Below are 22369 nucleotides of genomic sequence, written 5' to 3'. Positions count from 1 at the left end.
ATTTGAGTCTAAACTATACAAATCCACTCTTTTCTGTCGCATCGGTAGAACTCGGCACCGCACCATCTCATTTCTTAATTCTGAACAAAATATGCTAAAGAAAAATCTATTTATATGTCAAAGAAAAATATAATTGATTTAAATAGTTAAGTTAACTGCAAAATATAATTTATAGTTGAATATAATTTTAAATATAGATATCTATAATCTAAAACAAATAATTGTAGGATATTTCATCCGTACAAATCTGAAAATCAAAACCATTTTATAGGTAATAATATATATTGAAAAATCATTTATAGAAAAGTTAGAAGAAGAAAAAACTTCCTTTTATAAAATAAAAACTCATTTGTGTGATAGAGAGAATTGAGGGACCAAGATGTAGTTTAGAAAAGCAACAATGGGAGGTGTAAAACCAAAAGAGTCCTTCTTCTTACAAACCCCACATGACTCTGTTTTTTCATTTCTCTATCTACCACTTACTATTCACCCTAACCCAATTTCATCATCATAAATACCCACCACATTCCCCTTTATTTCCTTCACAACACAACTCATCACAAAACAACCTTTTCTTCTTCTTCTCCTCCTACAATGGCTCTAACAAAATCAACTAAACTTCCTCAAACTCAACTCATCAAACAAATCCTTAAAAGATGTTCAAGCCTAACCAAAAAACAACAACAACAACAATCCTACGATGATCATCGTTTAAATGTTCCTAAAGGCCACTTTGTTGTCTATGTTGGTGAAAACCGAAGCAGGTACATTGTCCCTATTTCCTTCCTAACTAGACCAGAGTTTCAGAATCTTTTACATCAAGCTGAAGAAGAGTTCGGATTCGATCATGACATGGGTCTCACCATCCCTTGCGACCAAGATGCTTTTGAGTCTCTCACTTCCATGCTTAGATAGAAAGTTTCCATTTTTACATTTTGATGGAGAAAAAAAAAACACCATAAAGATGAAGCTGCTTCATTGCTTCTCTATGAGTTTATAATTTTCTCCTTTTTTCTTCTTCTTCTTTAATTTCTAATATATATTAATATTAGAATATGTATGTATGAATGTATGAATGAGGTTGGTGTTTTAGAGAGAGTCCAACCTTAAAAAAATTCCCCAAGAATTAATGAATCTTTGTGGGTTGATTTAGATTGTAAATCTAGTTTGGTAGAAATTGAGCACCATTTTTTATTCCTATAGATGTAGTTTTGTTGTACTTTGTTTTTTTTATTTTTATGTTGGAGAACTGATTTAAAAGGATGATATTTTTACCTCCTTTTCTCTTTTTTGGTTAAAGTTGAACTATGCAATTAACATTTTTACTTTATCAGTTGACTCCATGCTGAATTATTTACCTTTTTTATTTACATTTCAATGATATTGAGGAATGTTTGGTTTTGAGTACCTTAACAAAACTAGTAACTTTGTCCACACAAATGAAAAACTAAAGTATGGAATTTCAAGCTGTCAAAATGAGTTTGATGAAGCTGTCAAATTAGCATCAGTTGCATTGGTAATAATATTTTTTAGATTTCTAAAATATATGATTTTTGAATTTTAAAATCTGAAATAAGATCGTGTATAATATGAAAAATGGTATAAATAATTATACTAAAATCAATAAATAATGGTGTCCACTTTAGTAAAACAATGAACATCATAAGTTTTAAATGAGCTATCAAAATCAAAGAGTTTTTCAAAAATAGTGATTTTAAATTGTGGAAAGTAAAAATCTAACCGATTTTAATTCAATAAAAGTGTGTAGAAATATTAAAAAATGATGTGTTGATGTCAACCTAACACAAACAAAGATGATTGAGATGGTTGATAAAGTACGGAGTATCATTTTCCTGTGTTTCGGAGTAAAATCTTAAGGATAGTTGATCGGGAGAAGAGTGCGGGGGGATGGAGTAAAGTCTTAAGGATAGTTGATAGGGGGAAGAGTGCGGATGAGATGTGAGTAAAGTTTGAATTGTTGCATATGACAAAGTTTTTGTCTCATAAGTTCATTTGAAATAACAACTTCACTCATTTTGATATAACAACAACACTCATTTTGATGTAACAACAACGAGATTGAAAAATTAAATAAACTAAAATGATTCTAAACTAAGATCGTTAAAACTAAAATCATTATTTAATGTGATTGACAACTTTCATTTGTCAATATAGAATTGAGATATTATCATTATTATTGTATTTCTTAGACAACTCATTACAATTGAGCATTGCCCGCTGCTATGTCTATATAACAGGTATCTTGTATAAATTATACATAACAATACAAATTACCTTACCATATACTTGTTTATGGCACCCGAGCACGATTCAGGTGTTTGCACAACCTAAACCCTTGTGCAAAAAAACCAAAACCAAAATATCAGATGGCTGACAACAACAATGATACAGTTAAAATACCAGAGACTCAAAAGAGAAAAACATATAGCATGCTACAAAGGGGGTGGAAGCATCAATTTCTGATCCTTTAATCTTGCACCATTCTGACACATCAGTCATCACACTGATTACCAAACCTCTAAATGGACGTAACTACGATGAATGGGGTCGCTCAATGCGCCTTAGCCTAAACACCAAGAACAAACTCGGTTAATCAACAGAATCGTGAAAGCACCATCAGTGGCTGATTCAAGATTCCCTCGTGGCAGCGTTGCAACGATTTGGTTTTAACATGGATCTTCCATTCCATTGAACCTAACATAACATGTAGTGTAATCTTCTCAGATAAGGCGGCGACAATTTGGAGTGACCTATATAACAGATTCTCTCAACGAGACGACTCAATGATCTACCAAATTCGGCAAGAAACTTCTAAATGTTGTCAAGAATCCCTCTCAATCTCTAATTATTACACAAAAATCAAGAATCTTTGGGTCGAACTGGGGATCCTATCAGGAACCAATTACATGCTCTTGCGGCATGTTAAAGAAAGTTGATGTTAGAGATGAAAGAGAGAATGTGATGCAGTTTTTGATGAGACTTAACAAATCTTATTCACAGGTTTATGGGTCAATTTTGATGATGAGTCCTCTTCCAGATACTTGAAAGGTTCATGGATTAATACTTCAATAAGAGAAACATACGGAGGTTGCAAAGCGCAAGGAAATTCCAGTGACATCCCACAATATGTAGATTGCTCACACACCAGCGCAACAGGCTTGAAACTCCTTCTCCAACTGTAGAAACTTGTTATGCACCCACTGTGAACAAGGACACGTAGTGGATTGATGATATTATTTGAAAGGGTTTCTGGTGGGACAAAAACTTCATGGAAAGAATTTGAAACCTAGAAACAAGAAAGCATCAATCCATAATATCGAGGTGAAGAGAGAAACAAAAAATGACAGGCTAATCTTTACAACTGGGAAATACCCTTAGATTATAGATATGTTTTGCATTAAAAGTGGTAATGGCCAACCACTTGCAAATGCATCAGGTAAATTTACATCTAAATGCAATAGTATTGGATATGATGCACATTAAAAACTATATTGAATTGTGGAGCAACACATCACGTGTTATGTAATGCCCCAGACTGCTTTCAGGATAACCGATTGATCCTATAAACAACGCAGGTTTTTTCAGCATGCTTTGTCATTACTCACACGCTTTCTGGGAAATTTTTCAAAAGGTCACCCATTCAAATTCTACTCCAAGTCAAGCACGCTTAACTATGTATTTCTTATTTGTTAGGCTACCAAAAAGAATATGCATCTTGTTTTTGGCAGCCTAACAAATAAGAACTCCATAGTTAAACGTGCTTAACTTAGAGTACTATTTGGATGGGTGGCCATATGGGAAGTTTTTCAGAAAGCGTGTGAGAAAGGATAAAGCATGATGAAAAGACTTGTGTTGGTTTGATGATCATGATTCCTTGATACCAAGACTCAATGTTTCGTATTCTTTTTTATAGATAGAGAACCATAAACCTTCATTTATTCTTTGGAGGATGCATAATGGAGCATTAAATTAACAATTTCATTGTCCATGATAAAAAATTAAGAAGGTAGAAAAATAAAAACGCTATCATTCAATAGGAATATATCAATCTCATGTGACATATAAATAATTTAAAATTTTCAGTCAGATTTGGCGAGATACATGGTTGTCATTGGTTGACAGTGTAAAATTAATTTACACTTATAGTGCATCATCAATTTTCTCATTTTAAAATCAGTCGGGCGGTATGGCATAGTTATATTTAGGCGACATTGTTAAGTTTTTGAGTTTAAAGGTAATTTAGAGATTGTGGAAACTAATATTACACATACAACTAATGAAAATCTTTTTACTTGGCATATCATATCAGTATTTTAAAATTAAAATTGTGTTTTAGTTTGATGCATGTCTCTCATTGATTGATAGGGTAAAAATATGTTACACTAATAGTGTATATTTTTTTATTGAACAATGTAAAACTATTAGCCACCACCGTCATAAGTACCCACTGCAGCGCCGCAAAGTCACATATTACGGCCACAATTAGCCACTAATCATCACTATATCGCCTCAAACCTCCTAGTGCTCACTATTTTACACGCCATTTTCTCCTCTGTCACTCTGTCTCGTCAATGTCCTTTCCCATTTAGATGAAAGCATCAACATTATTAGGGTTCAAAGAAGTCCTATATTTGGAGGACGATACCAAATCATCAATTAATTGATTTAATTGAATAACGTTAATTGGTAATCAATTAAAAGTTATCAAAATACAACAACCCTAACAACTTTTCTAATCGATTAAGAGATCATTCACCTTGCTCTAATCTATTGGACCAAGTCATTAATCAATTAGGCAATGTGTAAACTTTCAAATTGATTAAAAAACACTTTTTAATCAATTCCATGCAAGTCTTGATAGATTTTTAAAAAATGTTAAGGAATCATAAAGTTTGAAAATATATATATATGTGTGATTGCCTTAGTACTTTAAGATTTACTCTTGACCTTTTACATTTTAAATTGATCACTCTAAGACTCTAGGCGTAGAATCAGACGAGCTTTCACATATTATTTTTTTCACACTTCAAGACCCTCTGCTTGTTTTATCAGTTTGATTAACTCTTCAATTAGATTCTTGAATTGTATGAATGAGAAGACTTTGCATTAGAGTTTGATGCTTCTCAAGTTAAAAGCGGCCAAAATAATAAGGAAAAATTGAGTTTGGAAGAAGGGCAAGAGATATGTAGACCATTATTAAATCAACTTCCTTCACATTTTAAGTATATTTTTCTTGGTGAAGATTAAATGAATCTAGAAAACATTAGCAATTATAAAAATAAAAAAAATTAACAAAATATTTTAATAAACAATTTACTTTTTTTTTAAAAATTAAAACACCTAATGATTTTCTGAAAGTTACATCCGAGATAAGAGATGGGGGAAGTAAGGAGAGTTGCATTAACTATATCATTTAAAGATGATGATGCTGTTTTTCTGTGTCTCTATCAGAAAAGAGAAGGTACATAAACTAAGGACAGAAACCATACGATAAAGTATCTTGTTTAAGAAGGAGAAGAAGGGTCACATTAAGTAGAGGACCACAAACAGATCACCTTTATTGTTTGCATCGAACAACAACATCATCATATCTAGGTGTATGTGATCAATCTTCATTCTAGATTTATATTGTGCGGTTAGTGGGAATCTTCAATATGTGTATCAATCCTTACCAGAATATATGTTTCATCATATTTTCACTAATAAATGTTTCTTTACCACCATGATGATCATTGTTTTATTCAATAGGATGTTTTGTGGATTAATTAATTTTCATACATTTTGCATGGCCAGAGATAAACTATCTCCACAATAGCTAGTACAAGAAAATAGCTTATTTGTAGTAATCACGTGGATTGATGCCTCTTGATTATCATGAAATACCTTTGCCTAATCTCTTAGTTAACTAGTGTGGTCTCATACATTCGGTGCACTTACTTATACTTAGATCGGTGTTATTTGGATGGCGGTAGTTTGGAATATTTGGATTATGAGAAACGCGATATTGTTCAGGGGTAGCATTTTAACGAGTGTGTCAGTGTTATAGTGACATCCTCTTGGAAGTGGTTTAGAACAGTTAATATTTCATCTGCGTCTTGTAATTTTCATTTTTTGAACATTTTAACTCTAACTTGTATAAAGAGGTAATTGTTCGTTTATTGTAGCCTTTTGTTTCGTGATTTATACCATTACTTGTTGAAAAAAAACTTATGCTTAGATCTAATGTAAAAAAAAAAATCACTGTATTTAAAAAAAACACAATGGACTTCAAGTTTGGGACCGGGGTATTTGGTGGTGCTGAGACCATTTTGAACGGTGTCAATAGGGTGTTGAGCAAGGGACATGGAGATGACTCTTTGAGTATGTTCACGGTAAATTTCACAAATGCTTATAACTAGTAGATCGATCAGCTATACAGCAAGTGGTGAGAGGGTGAGATGCTCTTTTATTTCCTTGTGGATTGAATTTCTTAATGGACAGACAACAAAGTTATACCATGAGGATGGACATATTATGTCAGCCACTAGAGTGCAACAAGGTGACCATTATGACCGCTCCTTTTTCCTTTTGTGTTACACTCACTTATTAATCGGATCAGCGATAACTATAAGCTTCTTCTTCATGTCTAGTATCTTGATAATGGGACCGTCATAGGAGATTCAGAGGAGGTGGTTAAGCCATTGACATCATTTAGGAGACCGGTCCAAGACTAGGTCTCGAATAAAATAATCATAAAACTTAAATCTTTTGGCCTTCGTGTGATGGTAGTAAACTCCGTGGGGAGTTGTTTCATTCGGATAGTGAGAGGTAAATGTTGGTGATGAAGTTCCTTGGAGGAGTTGTTAGTCGAGATGAAGGATTTATCAAGGGGATGTACATGAAGAGAATATCCAGGGGTGATGAGTTAATGCACCTTTTGCCACAACTAATGAATTCTCAGAGTGAGCTTCATCTACTTCGTTCTTGCATTAGTATCGTCAAATTCCTTTTTAGCCTTAGAACATGTCAACCTAATCATATGGAAAAAGCAAACATTTGATTTGATAAAGAGCTGTAAAGGACGGCTGAAGACATCGTGGTTGGTGGAGGTCCTTTTTTGGGGGATCTTCAATGAAAGGTGACTTCTCTACCTATTAAAGATGGAGAATTGAGTTTGTACTTGGTAGTTGAGGTTGCCTCATACGCGTTTGTGGCTTCTAAGGCTCAATCTTGGATGTTATAGGATTATATATTGAGAGACAGTAGGATATGTGATATAGACCTTGGTTTTAGAAAATCTTTGGATGGTCTTAGTGTTATGATTCCAAATTTTAACTTAAGCGGTTTTACTAGAAATGACACAGTCCCTCATAAAGCACAACATATTTTGATGAGTGTCCTCTTTAGTAAAAATATTCAAGACATGGATGTAAATTTTGATATGACCAAAAGATAGAAAGAGCCTATCTAAGCTGTAGTACCGGGTAGCGACTATGCTCTCAACATACATCAAGAGTAGTCCCCCCACTACGTTCCTAAAAGTCAGGATGGGTTAAAGGTTACTAACGGTCCTTGAGCTCCGACTCACCCACGGGTATCCACACGAACCTCCCTCATACAAGAGAAGCATGTAAACACCCATAGAGGCCTAACTCAAGCGTGAACTCTCATATTGACCAATCCTCCACATACATGAAGGAGGTCGCCATGACTATGCCACTTCCTATCTTAGATGTTCTTGAATCCGGGAGTAGGATTCGTCCTTCAATTTTCCCAAAACGCCCCTGAAAAATAAAACAAACAAAGCAAACAATAGAAAACAATTATGTGATTCCTAAACTTTTAAGGTAACCCCTCTTTTATCGAAATTTTCTCCCCAGCAGAGTCGCCAGTTCTGTAATACGGTGAACTGACTTTTTATCGATCGAAATGTCGCGGTAAACAAGAGTCGCCACCGACTTTTATTTTATCCAAACAAATTCGGAAAGGCAAAAAGAAACAGAAAAAAACCTTTTTAAAGAAATCTAAGTTCGGGGGGTAATTTATGCAAAGGGAAGGTGTAAGGCACCCTTTACATCCATGGTTTTCCATGGGCTCTTAATTGCTTTGCTTGCTCGTTTGTCTTTAGAAAAAGTAGATGAAAGAAAAAAAAGTGGACTTTAACTCGTAAATGAGCGTAGCCAGTTTTTGAAGAATTGTGAGAAAGAATATGAAAATTGAGCATTGCAAGGCAATTAGGGGCAATTACCTTAAACTCAGATGATAGGTCTCTTTTTAGCCTTTCAGCATGAAAGGGTCTATCCTTGCCATAAGAGGGCAGGAAGCCTTTCGTTTGGAGGTTGAAGGGTCGTCGAGATATCATTCGCCCAAAGACTGACCCATGCCATAGAGAGGCAGGTAGTCTAAAGGGAATGATCAGAATAGCCTTTTTCGTAGGCAACCAGAAGATACCTCAGCCTTATTCGTGGGCAACTTCCGAGGGTCGAGGTCATGTTAGTGTATCGAAGGCAGCATCATTCTAGGGTCTCATGACCTTTTATCGAGGCAACATGGCTGAGGTATCCTCATATTCGAGGGACTGGCTATTCTGCAAAAAACACAAGGCAACGAGGCAACAGGCGACAAGGCAACAGAGAGGGTTACCCAAAAGCGTGCGTGTGTGCACCAATCACGTGATTATATTCAATTATATTATCTTGTAAATTAGTGAGACTAATTCAATTTAATGGTTGTCACTCCCTATTTTACTAACCACGCATTTAAATAATATAATCAAACAGATATGGGGAGGGAAATTGTAACCAGCGGATCCCTTAATAGGGTTTGACACAAGTAATAAAAGACAAGAGATATCAGGGTTTAGGGTTACCAGTACTCGTAGCTTTGGCAGTCGACAAACCCTGAAAATTGGAAAAGCAAGAATAAACAGAAAGGGGTGAGTGCATTATCGGTTCGAAGGCAAACACAGTTAACCCTAAAGAAAGCAAAAAGATAAAGGATTTAAATAAATAAATAAAAAGCAACTTAGCTTTGCATTTGATCTGATAGGGTTGGCAGTCGGAGGAAGCCTCGGAGCCAACCCTGAAAAATGGCAAAGGCAAAAGAAGAGGGTGAACGTATGCATAGTTCAAGAAATATAAGGGCAAACCCTAAAATCAAAGGAAACAAAATAGACTTTGAAATAAATTAATACTTAACTTTCTATTTTGAAGGCGCGTAGTCGGAAGGCGTTTCAAGACTAACCCTGAAAAGGCATAGAAAAAGAAATATTCAGTGTAGGGCATGGTCTTCATAAACCCTGATTTAGGGTCCAACAGTTAATAACAATGATTAGTTATCATGGCAAAATCAAGGTTTAGAACATAAAATAAATTTAATTACCCTAAAATAATTATTAGCCAAAAAGATTATTTTTAATGTTATAAGAAAAATCGAGATTTCGATTAGATATCTAATCCTAATATGTATTTTGATCAATTAAAAGAAATATTAGATAATTAAACAAAGATAATTTAATCATTTAGAAAAAAAGGAAAAAGAAAAAATATTAACAAATAAATCAAATTATTATAAAATAAATATTATCAAAATAATTAATTTTATGAAAAAGAAAAATTTAAAAGAAGTTTATTTTGAAAAATATTCAAAAGAAAAGTTTATTAAGTAAATACATAAACAACTAAAAGGATTAAAACAACAATAAATAAATAAAACTATATAATTAAAAATAAAGAGAGATTGAAAAATTAACTTATGATTGGGTGTGATGAGCCGGTGGAGGTTCATGGTGGTCCCTCGTAATCCTGATGCGTTGGATCGGCTGAGATGAAGATACTATGGCCTATTGTTGAGGGTGCATTGTAGTCGTGCATGCAGTGACCACGCTGAATACGTGAGAAGACAAATTGATAAAAATTAGCGTGGTCTGAGGGAAACGAACCCTCGCCCTTTTGATTGCTCACGCGCCTGTTGCCATCTCTGCTGCGTTATCTCATGATATTATAGTGCAATATTAGGTATGTAACAAAAAAACAAATCGAGTATTTGAATAAAAAACGTGCCCAGCCTGTCATCCCCTTCGTGGGATTTCTGGAAAATAACAACAAACCTTTGGCCACGTTTTTGCATTGTGGCCATAAACCTCCAATTTCAGAACCTGCAAACCTTCATTAGTAAACACAAAATAATAACCCGATTAACCATATGCTACATCACGAGTTCGATGGAGTCACTGTTTTCGGCTAATTTTTTGTGAATCTAGAAATCCCAATTTGAAGCTTTGTAAACCTAGCAATGGTGGAATCTTCATCCTGTACTCAAACATCAATCAAACTATCCAGGAAGCATTGAAATACTATTATAATCATGGATGTATAATCAAATCAGATGCAAAGTATGTGTATGTGTGGAATCGAATTCAACAAAACGTGGCTCGGTCTTGAGCGCGAACTTACGCTGTTGGAAGCTCTGATCGATGATGAAGGGTGGTTTATACTCAGAAAACAACAGAGAATCAATCTGGATATGTGGTTTGGTCTGAATCGGACTCAAATCTCCTCTGCCACCTCTCCTTGATTTCACGGTTTTTCTTCGAAAAAACGGTTTCGGCTGCAGCGAACCCCCCCCCCAAAAAAAAAATCCTCTTACCATCCTCCTCTGTTATGATTATATATTGGAGTCCATTAGGTTAACTATTCTTGGTCCAAATCCTTATAATTATGGAGATTGCAATATGATTGAAAGAAGTTTGAACATTTTATCAAAACTTTCTGATTTTGTATCCAATTATCCCAATCAGCATTAATCATCTTCCTTGGCCTTTTTTTTTAAAATAAATATAGCAAATCATGCGCCCCTCTCTCTTTTTAATTGACATTTATTTAATTAATTTTTTTTCAATTTGTATTTAAACAAATAAAATCCAAAATAAAATAAATGATGGAACCATTGCATAGGTGGGTTAAGGATAGGTTAAGAATTCTCGGAAGAAAATCAAGTATTCACTCAAGAAAAATTTTGATTTGATTTTGTTATCAAATATTTCTATTTCAAGTTCCATGCCATTTTATGCATATTTCTTGTTCAATCTTGGTCACTGGATGAGATTTGATTGGGTTGAATCAGATAAAAAGTTTCATATACCAATCCTATAATTATTTTGATGATTTTATTTGAATCTATTTGAATAAAATCAAATATGTATGAAATAAATTCATAAAATAATTAATATTTGGCCAGCAAACTCTCTTTGGGCTCAAACTCACGTGGACACTTCAATAATAAAGGTCCAATACTCAAAAATTCGGAATTTTGCTATGGAGGTAGTTCGGAATGTCATAAACCATATGGGATGCCTTGGAGCCTTTGGTTCATTAATTTTCCCTCAGAACAACAAAATCCTAATTTTTGGACCCCCTTTTTTTAGGAGAGGGTGTCTTTGAGCTTTGTACCTTCATTTGAATTTGAACAAGAGAAATGTGATGGGCAAATTTTGAGGTATGACAGCTGCCCCTGTTCAATTTTCTTATATCTAAAGATGTAGACAGGCATGTGCGCCTGTCGGAATCTGAAGGTAGAAGAGGATTGAACACTAGAATACCAAGAAATTTTCCCTAGCTGAAATAGGGACTTTTTTCGGAAATGGGCTTGAAGATGCCATCCAGGTGTTTGGAGAAGATGTATGATTGAGATGGGCTTGAAGATGCCACCCAACTTGATATACTTGAGAGTCAGAATGGGTCGTACGTTAGACTGTTTCTGAGGATATACTTAGGATGAGTTAGACTAGAGGATGGATCGTGCGTTAGATCATATCCAAATTGCACCCGTATATGTCTGGAAAACCGTGTGTTAGGTTGAAGGATAAGTCGTGCGTTAGACTAATCCTTTATATTTGTTGGAGATTGACCATGTCAGCAACGTTCGTAGTAACTGATTTAGATCTTTGAATGTCTCTTGATTATCTCTGAACTATCTCTGGAGAATACCCGGAACTAAGTATCAGAACTAAATATCTGTCTTGATCATTTTTGAACTATCTCTGGAGAATATCCGGAACTAAGTATCAGAATTAAATCTCTGTATTGATTATCTCTGAACTATCTTTGGAAGATACCCAAAATTAAGTGTCAGAATTAAATAACTATCTTGATTATCTCTGAACTATCTTTGGAGGATACCTAAAATTAAGTGTCAGAATTAAATATCTGTCTTGATTATCTCTGAATTGTTAAGTATCAGAATTAAATCTCTGTCTTGATTATCTCTGAACTATCTTTGGAGGATACCCAAAATTAAGTGTCAGAATTAAATAACTATCTTGATTATCTCTGAACTGTTAAGTATCAGAATTAAATCTCTGTCTTGATTATCTCTGAACTATCTTTGGAGAATACCCAAAATTAAGTGTCAAAATTAAATCTTCGTCTTGATCATTTCTGAACTATCTCTGGAAGATATCCAAAATTAAGTGTCAGAACTAAATCTTTGTCTTGATCATTTCTGAACTATCTCTGGAGAATATCTGGAACTAAGTATCAGAATTTAGATATTTGTGTTGATTATCTCTGAGCTATCTTTGGAAGATATCCAAAATTAAGTATCAGAACTAAATATCCATCTTGAATGAGCGTCAGAATTAAATCTTTGATTTGATTATTTCTGTACTATATCTAGAAGACAATGTTTATTTGATTGTAGAAGTAGGCTGAACAAGGAACATTGGTTTTATGCAATGTTGTGATGCATGTATTGTAATGTTTATGAATGAAAGTGTTATGCACATGATGTATGAAAATGATTTATGCTATTTGGAGTATCTTGAGAAAATAAATCTCTGTATCATTGTGATTTTGTCGTTTGATTTTGTCTTGAGGAAGTACAGCTGGGGATTTATGATTCTTGCTTGGGGATGATCAGTAACTTGATGTACCCTGATTGGGAATAAAGACATTAATAAACCATATTGGCAAAGAGCAAGGTGTTGGAGAAACAACAGTGTTGAAGATGTAAACTCTGTTGGGGATCCATATCTGTGTCGGGATGAGAACTTTTGAAGATATCTTCTTAATGATTACTTTGTGGGGATATGATCTTATGAACCTGGCTCTGTGGGGAGATGTGGATGTCTTGAAAGTTTCCCCCAGTATCATAGTAACTTACTACTCGATTCAGGACACGCCACTGAGTATTGATCAAGATGTTGAACTGGACTTGCATAGATTTGCCCCAGTTAGCAGGAACTTTTGAAAGATTCGCCTTGCGAGGACTTTATGAGATGTTCACTATGGGCGATATGCCCCCAGTAATCATAGGCTCATGACAATGTCTTACGTTGATTGGGGAGTAGCTTTAGATATACTTGGATGCATGCCCCTGATTGTTCGAGCATCCATGAGATATTCTTGGAATTTTGACTTGATTGCCCCAGATTGATTGGGCAAAACATGTCATGCCCCTTGTATACGTCAGAGACATGGCTTCTTGGAATAATAGTGTCTTTCGGGATAACTTTCAGTCATTAGTTGTACCCTGTGCAAATTCTTTCTGTTGCTGACATTTGAAATTATGTAGCAGAATATGTTTAATAATGTATTCATAAGATGCAATGCATACGTTGGTCTTGAGTTTTTTTGAAAAACATTAAAACAGGAGATGTAAAAACATGACATTTGTAAAAACATGATATTTGTAACAACGTGATATTTGTAAAACATGATATTTGTAAAAAACGAAATATCAACTCAGCATTTTTGGTAAACCTTAAGGAATCAGGATACCTTTCTAGTGACAGTATGCTTTCAAACTAACCATGCTTCAATTAGGACTTTCAAGGGTTGTAACGTGGCTTGGTTCACGGATTAAGAAACAAAGGATAAAGGCTCAAAGTTTATTTATACCCACCCCTCTTCGTGATGATCTTCAGTCCTAAACTCAGTTAATTCAACCTATGCATTCGGGTTCCAAGAGATTTCTGGATTTGCGCCTTTGATAATGATGACGGTTCACAAGCAAAGAGAACTTTTGAGATGGCAGTCACTTCTTCCTTTTGGTAGTCACAACTTTGAGTTGTTCAAGAATTTATTGACTTCTCTTTTTTCATCTTTTTGATATCCCTAACTTTTGCCTGAACTGTCTATTTTGAGATTACAGAACGCGGGATGCCTTGATTTTTTCCTAAGTCATCTTTTTGATTTTTGACTTAGCAGGCTTTTATTTGTATATATGTTTTTTCATTTTCTTTCTTTTTTGAAAGATTGTGACTGCCTTACTTAATGATTGATGAACCATCGTTGGCTTTTGGTTGACATCTCCCACACTTCTTTGATGTGTGCGGATGAACGCTTGTGATTGAAACCTTTGTTGAAAGGTGTACTGAATGATTCTCTTAAAAATGGAATGCACAGCCAAGTTAACTGAGAACTACCCTGCCCCAGGTTATGATCAAGGGTTTTAATTAGTACAAGGAAGAAACTTCTACTTCTTAGGCTCAAAAAGGGTTTACGAGGGATTATCATCCTTATATCTCCACTGTTTAGGAATTGAAACAATGCCTGTACATCGTTAGCATAGTCTGTTCAAAGCATACTGTATGATGTTGCGGTATCATTTTCGTCATCCTCCCTCAAAAGGTATACAACTTTAGCAAGAGTTGAATAGACATAAAACATATGCAAAGTAAATACGCAATTTAAAATGAGTGATAACGAAATAATGTATTCAAGACAAACATATGCAATGCACTGATGATAATTATTAAAACAGATAATGTTTATCATAAGTCGAATGTTTAAACAAACAGAATAGAAATTGCAAACAAAAGTAAATCTAATGATCTAAAAAGTTCATCCTTCTAGCCATCCATAGTATTAGCAATCTTGTTGTGATTAGGCATGGGAGCAGTGATCACATTAGGAGTTGCGGGATGGTCGAACTCAATTTCACCAGCGTCGATCATATCTTGGATCTTGTTCTTCAACGGCCAACAATTCTCTGTGTCATGCCCAGGACTATTAGAATGATATGCGCACCTCGCATTGGGCTTATAACTAGGAGCAGAGGTGTTAGGATTCTTAGGAGGATCCCTCAGGGTGATCAAATTTGCCTTTAGCAGATGTTGTAAAGCCTGAGCTAGCGACGTGTTGATCTTTGTGAATTGACGTATGGGTGTAACTTGTTTGTCTTGACGACTTTGTTGAGGCGCCGGTGTGGAGCTCAGAACTGCCCCAATAGATTGATCATGGTTCATCCTTTTCTGCCCATACACAGCATTTGAATCCGACCTCCCATTGAAATGCTTTGAGGATGTAGTCGCTTGAATCTTACCACTTCGAATGCCATTCTCGACACGTTCCCCAATCAGTATGAGTTCAGTGAATCCAGATGATGAACTTCCCAGTAAATGACTATAGAAAGGGCCAGTCAATGTATTCATAAACATATCTACCAGCTCTCTATCAGTCAAGGAAGGTTTGACTCTTCCAGCTAGATCTCTCCATTTTTGAGCATATTCTTTGAAACTTTCATTAGAGCCCATAGACATGCTTTGTAGTTGCATGCGAGTTGGTGCGAGGTCGGAATTGTATCGATATTGTTGGTAGAAGGCACCCATCAAATCCTCCCAGGTACTGATGTTAGCACTTTCCAATTGATAGTACCATTCGAGTTGAGTTCCAGATAAGCTTTCTTGAAAGAAATGGATCCAGAGCCTCTTATCAGCAGTGTGAGGCTGAATCTTCCTTACATAAGACCTCAAGTGTAGTTTAGGACAAGAGACTCCATCATACTTAGCAAAGGCGGGAGTTTTGAATTTTGGAGGAATAACGACCCCAGGAACAAGTCCAAGCTCTTCAAAATCCAGCCCAGGTATCTTCTGAATTTCTACGCTTCTCAGGCGCTCTTCTAACATCTTGTATTTGTCATCGGGATGTTCGTCCTCATGGTAATAGTCCTCTTCTTCTTCAGAGAGTTTGGCAGAATCGTGGTTACTTTTTGCATCGGTTTTGATACTAGCATCATCATCTTGCTCATCCTCATCACTTTCTTCGGAGGCTTCAGCATCCCTGAGTTGCAAGATCGGTCTAAGCTTTTTAACCTGAGTCTTCTTACCCTTCTTTTTCTTCTTTTTAGTCAGCATGGCTTTCAGCTCTTCTTGCCCCTTGGACAAATTCAGAATCAAGGCTTGGAACTCAGTGTTTTGAGCTTGGAGATCCTTAACTGATTGTTCGAGATTCATGATGCTGAAATAAACAGCGAGGAAGGATGAGAAATCCATCATAGGAAACCTGTTATGCGATGTTATGAATGCAAATGAAATGTTTTCAAGGATCTTTAGGAATCTAGTTAGCAGCATTAGAAAATGAGTTGGTCACGTCTTTGTTTGAAGGATTCTAAATTTTGTCTTTGAACGTCCTTCTTTGAGAATCAAGCTCACCATATCGAGTGGGTCATCGCCTCTGATTCGGGATACTTCTGAATTTGAAAGCACATGGCTAGAGGAAAATAAATCCTCTTTCCCCTTGATTAGGTACTGTGTCTTTGAATTGGAAGGTATGCGGCTAGAGAAAAATAAATCCTCTTGCCCCTTGATTAGGAAATCAACCTTTGATAAGGGCACCTGAGATTGTGCGCCCTAAATTCCTAAGATCCTTGAAAGGGTTAGTTAAATCATGTTATGCTTATGATGTCATGATGTTATGCGAATATTAGGCATAGTGTGGGGTAGTAAGGACAAACAAGTCCTTTTAACAAAACCTGCAAGGAAACGAAGGTTAGTAGCAAACACCAATAAGTCACGCAAGTCACACAAGTCACACAATTTTTGGCTTAAGGCTTGCATGGAGTCTGATCAGGTGTCCTTTCCATGGGTATTTCTATGGATAAGGAGATTTCAGCAACGGGTTCTACCGAGTTACCCAGAATTGTCAGCCCTCCTAAAGCACCCTCGAACATGATACATACATACCATGCAATGATACTTTGAGAAAGAGCCTATCTGAGCTGTAGTATCGGGTAGCGACTATGCTCTCAACATACATCAAGAGTAGTCCCCCCACTACGTTCCTAAAAGTCAGGATGGGTTAAAGGTTACTAACGGTCCTTGAGCTCCGACTCACCCACGGGTATCCACACGAACCTCCCTCATACAAGAGAAGCATGTAAACACCCATAGAGGCCTAACTCAAGCGTGAACTCTCATATTGACCAATCCTCCACATACATGAAGGAGGTCGCCATGACTATGCCACTTCCTATCTTAGATGTTCTTGAATCCGGGAGTAGGATTCGTCCTTCAATTTTCCCAAAACGCCCCTGAAAAATAAAACAAACAAAGCAAACAATAGAAAACAATTATGTGATTCCTAAACTTTTAAGGTAACCCCTCTTTTATCGAAATTTTCTCCCCAGCAGAGTCGCCAGTTCTGTAATACGGTGAACTGACTTTTTATCGATCGAAATGTCGCGGTAAACAAGAGTCGCCACCGACTTTTATTTTATCCAAACAAATTCGGAAAGGCAAAAAGAAACAGAAAAAAACCTTTTTAAAGAAATCTAAGTTCGGGGGGTAATTTATGCAAAGGGAAGGTGTAAGGCACCCTTTACATCCATGGTTTTCCATGGGCTCTTAATTGCTTTGCTTGCTCGTTTGTCTTTAGAAAAAGTAGATGAAAGAAAAAAAAGTGGACTTTAACTCGTAAATGAGCGTAGCCAGTTTTTGAAGAATTGTGAGAAAGAATATGAAAATTGAGCATTGCAAGGCAATTAGGGGCAATTACCTTAAACTCAGATGATAGGTCTCTTTTTAGCCTTTCAGCATGAAAGGGTCTATCCTTGCCATAAGAGGGCAGGAAGCCTTTCGTTTGGAGGTTGAAGGGTCGTCGAGATATCATTCGCCCAAAGACTGACCCATGCCATAGAGAGGCAGGTAGTCTAAAGGGAATGATCAGAATAGCCTTTTTCGTAGGCAACCAGAAGATACCTCAGCCTTATTCGTGGGCAACTTCCGAGGGTCGAGGTCATGTTAGTGTATCGAAGGCAGCATCATTCTAGGGTCTCATGACCTTTTATCGAGGCAACATGGCTGAGGTATCCTCATATTCGAGGGACTGGCTATTCTGCAAAAAACACAAGGCAACGAGGCAACAGGCGACAAGGCAACAGAGAGGGTTACCCAAAAGCGTGCGTGTGTGCACCAATCACGTGATTATATTCAATTATATTATCTTGTAAATTAGTGAGACTAATTCAATTTAATGGTTGTCACTCCCTATTTTACTAACCACGCATTTAAATAATATAATCAAACAGATATGGGGAGGGAAATTGTAACCAGCGGATCCCTTAATAGGGTTTGACACAAGTAATAAAAGACAAGAGATATCAGGGTTTAGGGTTACCAGTACTCGTAGCTTTGGCAGTCGACAAACCCTGAAAATTGGAAAAGCAAGAATAAACAGAAAGGGGTGAGTGCATTATCGGTTCGAAGGCAAACACAGTTAACCCTAAAGAAAGCAAAAAGATAAAGGATTTAAATAAATAAATAAAAAGCAACTTAGCTTTGCATTTGATCTGATAGGGTTGGCAGTCGGAGGAAGCCTCGGAGCCAACCCTGAAAAATGGCAAAGGCAAAAGAAGAGGGTGAACGTATGCATAGTTCAAGAAATATAAGGGCAAACCCTAAAATCAAAGGAAACAAAATAGACTTTGAAATAAATTAATACTTAACTTTCTATTTTGAAGGCGCGTAGTCGGAAGGCGTTTCAAGAGTAACCCTGAAAAGGCATAGAAAAAGAAATATTCAGTGTAGGGCGTGGTCTTCATAAACCCTGATTTAGGGTCCAACAGTTAATAACAATGATTAGTTATCATGGCAAAATCAAGGTTTAGAACATAAAATAAATTTAATTACCCTAAAATAATTATTAGCCAAAAAGATTATTTTTAATGTTATAAGAAAAATCGAGATTTCGATTAGATATCTAATCCTAATATGTATTTTGATCAATTAAAAGAAATATTAGATAATTAAACAAAGATAATTTAATCATTTAGAAAAAAAGGAAAAAGAAAAAATATTAACAAATAAATCAAATTATTATAAAATAAATATTATCAAAATAATTAATTTTATGAAAAAGAAAAATTTAAAAGAAGTTTATTTTGAAAAATATTCAAAAGAAAAGTTTATTAAGTAAATACATAAACAACTAAAAGGATTAAAACAACAATAAATAAATAAAACTATATAATTAAAAATAAAGAGAGATTGAAAAATTAACTTATGATTGGGTGTGATGAGTCGGTGGAGGTTCATGGTGGTCCCTCGTAATCCTGATGCGTTGGATCGGCTGAGATGAAGATACTATGGCCTATTGTTGAGGGTGCATTGTAGTCGTGCATGCAGTGACCACGCTGAATACGTGAGAAGACAAATTGATAAAAATTAGCGTGGTCTGAGGGAAACGAACCCTCGCCCTTTTGATTGCTCACGCGCCTGTTGCCATCTCTGCTGCGTTATCTCATGATATTATAGTGCAATATTAGGTATGTAACAAAAAAACAAATCGAGTATTTGAATAAAAAACGTGCCCAGCCTGTCATCCCCTTCGTGGGATTTCTGGAAAATAACAACAAACCTTTGGCCACGTTTTTGCATTGTGGCCATAAACCTCCAATTTCAGAACCTGCAAACCTTCATTAGTAAACACAAAATAATAACCCGATTAACCATATGCTACATCACGAGTTCGATGGAGTCACTGTTTTCGGCTAATTTTTTGTGAATCTAGAAATCCCAATTTGAAGCTTTGTAAACCTAGCAATGGTGGAATCTTCATCCTGTACTCAAACATCAATCAAACTATCCAGGAAGCATTGAAATACTATTATAATCATGGATGTATAATCAAATCAGATGCAAAGTATGTGTATGTGTGGAATCGAATTCAACAAAACGTGGCTCGGTCTTGAGCGCGAACTTACGCTGTTGGAAGCTCTGATCGATGATGAAGGGTGGTTTATACTCAGAAAACAACAGAGAATCAATCTGGATATGTGGTTTGGTCTGAATCGGACTCAAATCTCCTCTGCCACCTCTCCTTGATTTCACGGTTTTTCTTCGAAAAAACGGTTTCGGCTGCAGCGAACCCCCCCCCCCCCCCCCCAAAAAAAAAAAATCCTCTTACCATCCTCCTCTGTTATGATTATATATTGGAGTCCATTAGGTTAACTATTCTTGGTCCAAATCCTTATAATTATGGAGATTGCAATATGATTGAAAGAAGTTTGAACATTTTATCAAAACTTTCTGATTTTGTATCCAATTATCCCAATCAGCATTAATCATCTTCCTTGGCCTTTTTTTTTAAAATAAATATAGCAAATCATGCGCCCCTCTCTCTTTTTAATTGACATTTATTTAATTAATTTTTTTTCAATTTGTATTTAAACAAATAAAATCCAAAATAAAATAAATGATGGAACCATTGCATAGGTGGGTTAAGGATAGGTTAAGAATTCTCGGAAGAAAATCAAGTATTCACTCAAGAAAAATTTTGATTTGATTTTGTTATCAAATATTTCTATTTCAAGTTCCATGCCATTTTATGCATATTTCTTGTTCAATCTTGGTCACTGGATGAGATTTGATTGGGTTGAATCAGATAAAAAGTTTCATATACCAATCCTATAATTATTTTGATGATTTTATTTGAATCTATTTGAATAAAATCAAATATGTATGAAATAAATTCATAAAATAATTAATATTTGGCCAGCAAACTCTCTTTGGGCTCAAACTCACGTGGACACTTCAATAATAAAGGTCCAATACTCAAAAATTCGGAATTTTGCTATGGAGGTAGTTCGGAATGTCATAAACCATATGGGATGCCTTGGAGCCTTTGGTTCATTAATTTTCCCTCAGAACAACAAAATCCTAATTTTTGGACCCCCTTTTTTTAGGAGAGGGTGTCTTTGAGCTTTGTACCTTCATTTGAATTTGAACAAGAGAAATGTGATGGGCAAATTTTGGGGTATGACATTAAGGAACTAGAAATATATAGTTGAGGAACTGAATGTCTTGAACCGGGGGTGATGATCCTTGTTATGGTGACACAGGGTGGACTTGTATGGTTAACACTCCAACGTCCAAGTCAAATTAATATTTTAGATGAGTATAGTAAAAAAAGTGGAGATCATAGAATGTACCTTATTTTGGGTAGGAATTGACTTTTATATCTTGGGTCAACTTGAGTGGATTTGCGACGAATTGGGTCTTTATTTATTCGGAATTTTTCCTGCCCAAAACAGTTTCCCAAGGCTTTATCGGGATTTGAATGAGCCAAAGAAGCCTTTAGTTATTTGGCTGGCCTCTAGGACGTTGTGTGATGTGAGCTAGATTTGAAACGTTTGGAGCCAATTGAAAGTGTAGGTGAAACAAGTCCATTGAATGTTCTTTTATCATTGGGACATTTCGTCACCTTCTTCTAACACATGCATTGATGCGATGAGTTAGGGAATGGTGTAGCTTGTAGTGCTCTTGACTATGTTCAAGTTTGCACATATCCCCAGTGATGATTCTAGTTGTTGATTTCGTAAATTATTTCTTTAGTTAATCTGGGTCGTCCAACAGTTTTTGCCTATAAATATGAGTCGAACAATTTGGATAATTTTTTCAATCTTTGGAATTCAAGCTTATTCACATACACTTTATGGAAAAACACCTTTGCCTCTTCCTTTCCGAGAGCATTAACCAGGATGATTGTAGTTCTGTAATCAAAATCTTTGTTTATTTCATTCATTTCGCTTATCCAATTTCACGCCTCAGGTACTATCCTAAACTCGAGATCTTTCTTCAGCATTTCCATTTTTCTAGTCAGGTTGGATGATAGTTTGGTTAACTTAATGAGTGATTCTAAGGCCAAAATTTTGTTTGGCTCGAGAATAAGGATGTCTCCTGATTCTCACATTCCTCATATGAATTATACTTTTATTTGACGATTCTGACTCAAAAAAGGTATCTGAGAATGCTTTGGAGGAAAGAGTTTCTTCATCCAACTCATTAGAAACCTTTTTATCAAATATTGGCAGAGAGGTGAATCATGTCGATATCCATATGCCCCATCCCATCTTAACCGGGGACGAAATACAAGTTAACTGACAAAGGACAGAGTGCACTAAAATATTTATCCAACTTCACTTGAGGACCGACAACTGTGAACTCAAAGACGCTGAAGTGAAGGAAATCTAGGATCTTCGAGATTGTCCATAAGCAGTAGGGTACGGCTGGATGAATACAAAAATAAGGGGCACTCCATCCGTTCTGAACATATGGGTTGCAGTAGAGGCAGACAATATCGTGGTCGGCGAT

At 35.8% G+C, this 22369-nt stretch overlaps 1 protein-coding gene across 1 annotated transcript; it reads left to right on the top strand.

Moving 5' to 3' along the window:
• The first annotated feature begins 539 nt into the window (after positions 1–539).
• On the top strand, positions 540–1198 carry LOC131654875 (protein SMALL AUXIN UP-REGULATED RNA 51-like). Its single transcript, XM_058924796.1, has one exon. The coding sequence runs from the start codon at positions 595–597 to the stop codon at positions 913–915; it is 321 nt and encodes a 106-aa protein (XP_058780779.1). The 5' UTR covers positions 540–594; the 3' UTR covers positions 916–1198.
• The last annotated feature ends 21171 nt before the right edge of the window (positions 1199–22369 follow it).

This window comes from Vicia villosa, linkage group LG3, assembly GCF_029867415.1.
Source record: "Vicia villosa cultivar HV-30 ecotype Madison, WI linkage group LG3, Vvil1.0, whole genome shotgun sequence".
NCBI lineage: Eukaryota > Viridiplantae > Streptophyta > Magnoliopsida > Fabales > Fabaceae > Vicia > Vicia villosa.
The sequence above is the reverse complement of the archived record's forward strand: the minus strand, read 5'-3'. Positions and strand labels throughout refer to the sequence as shown.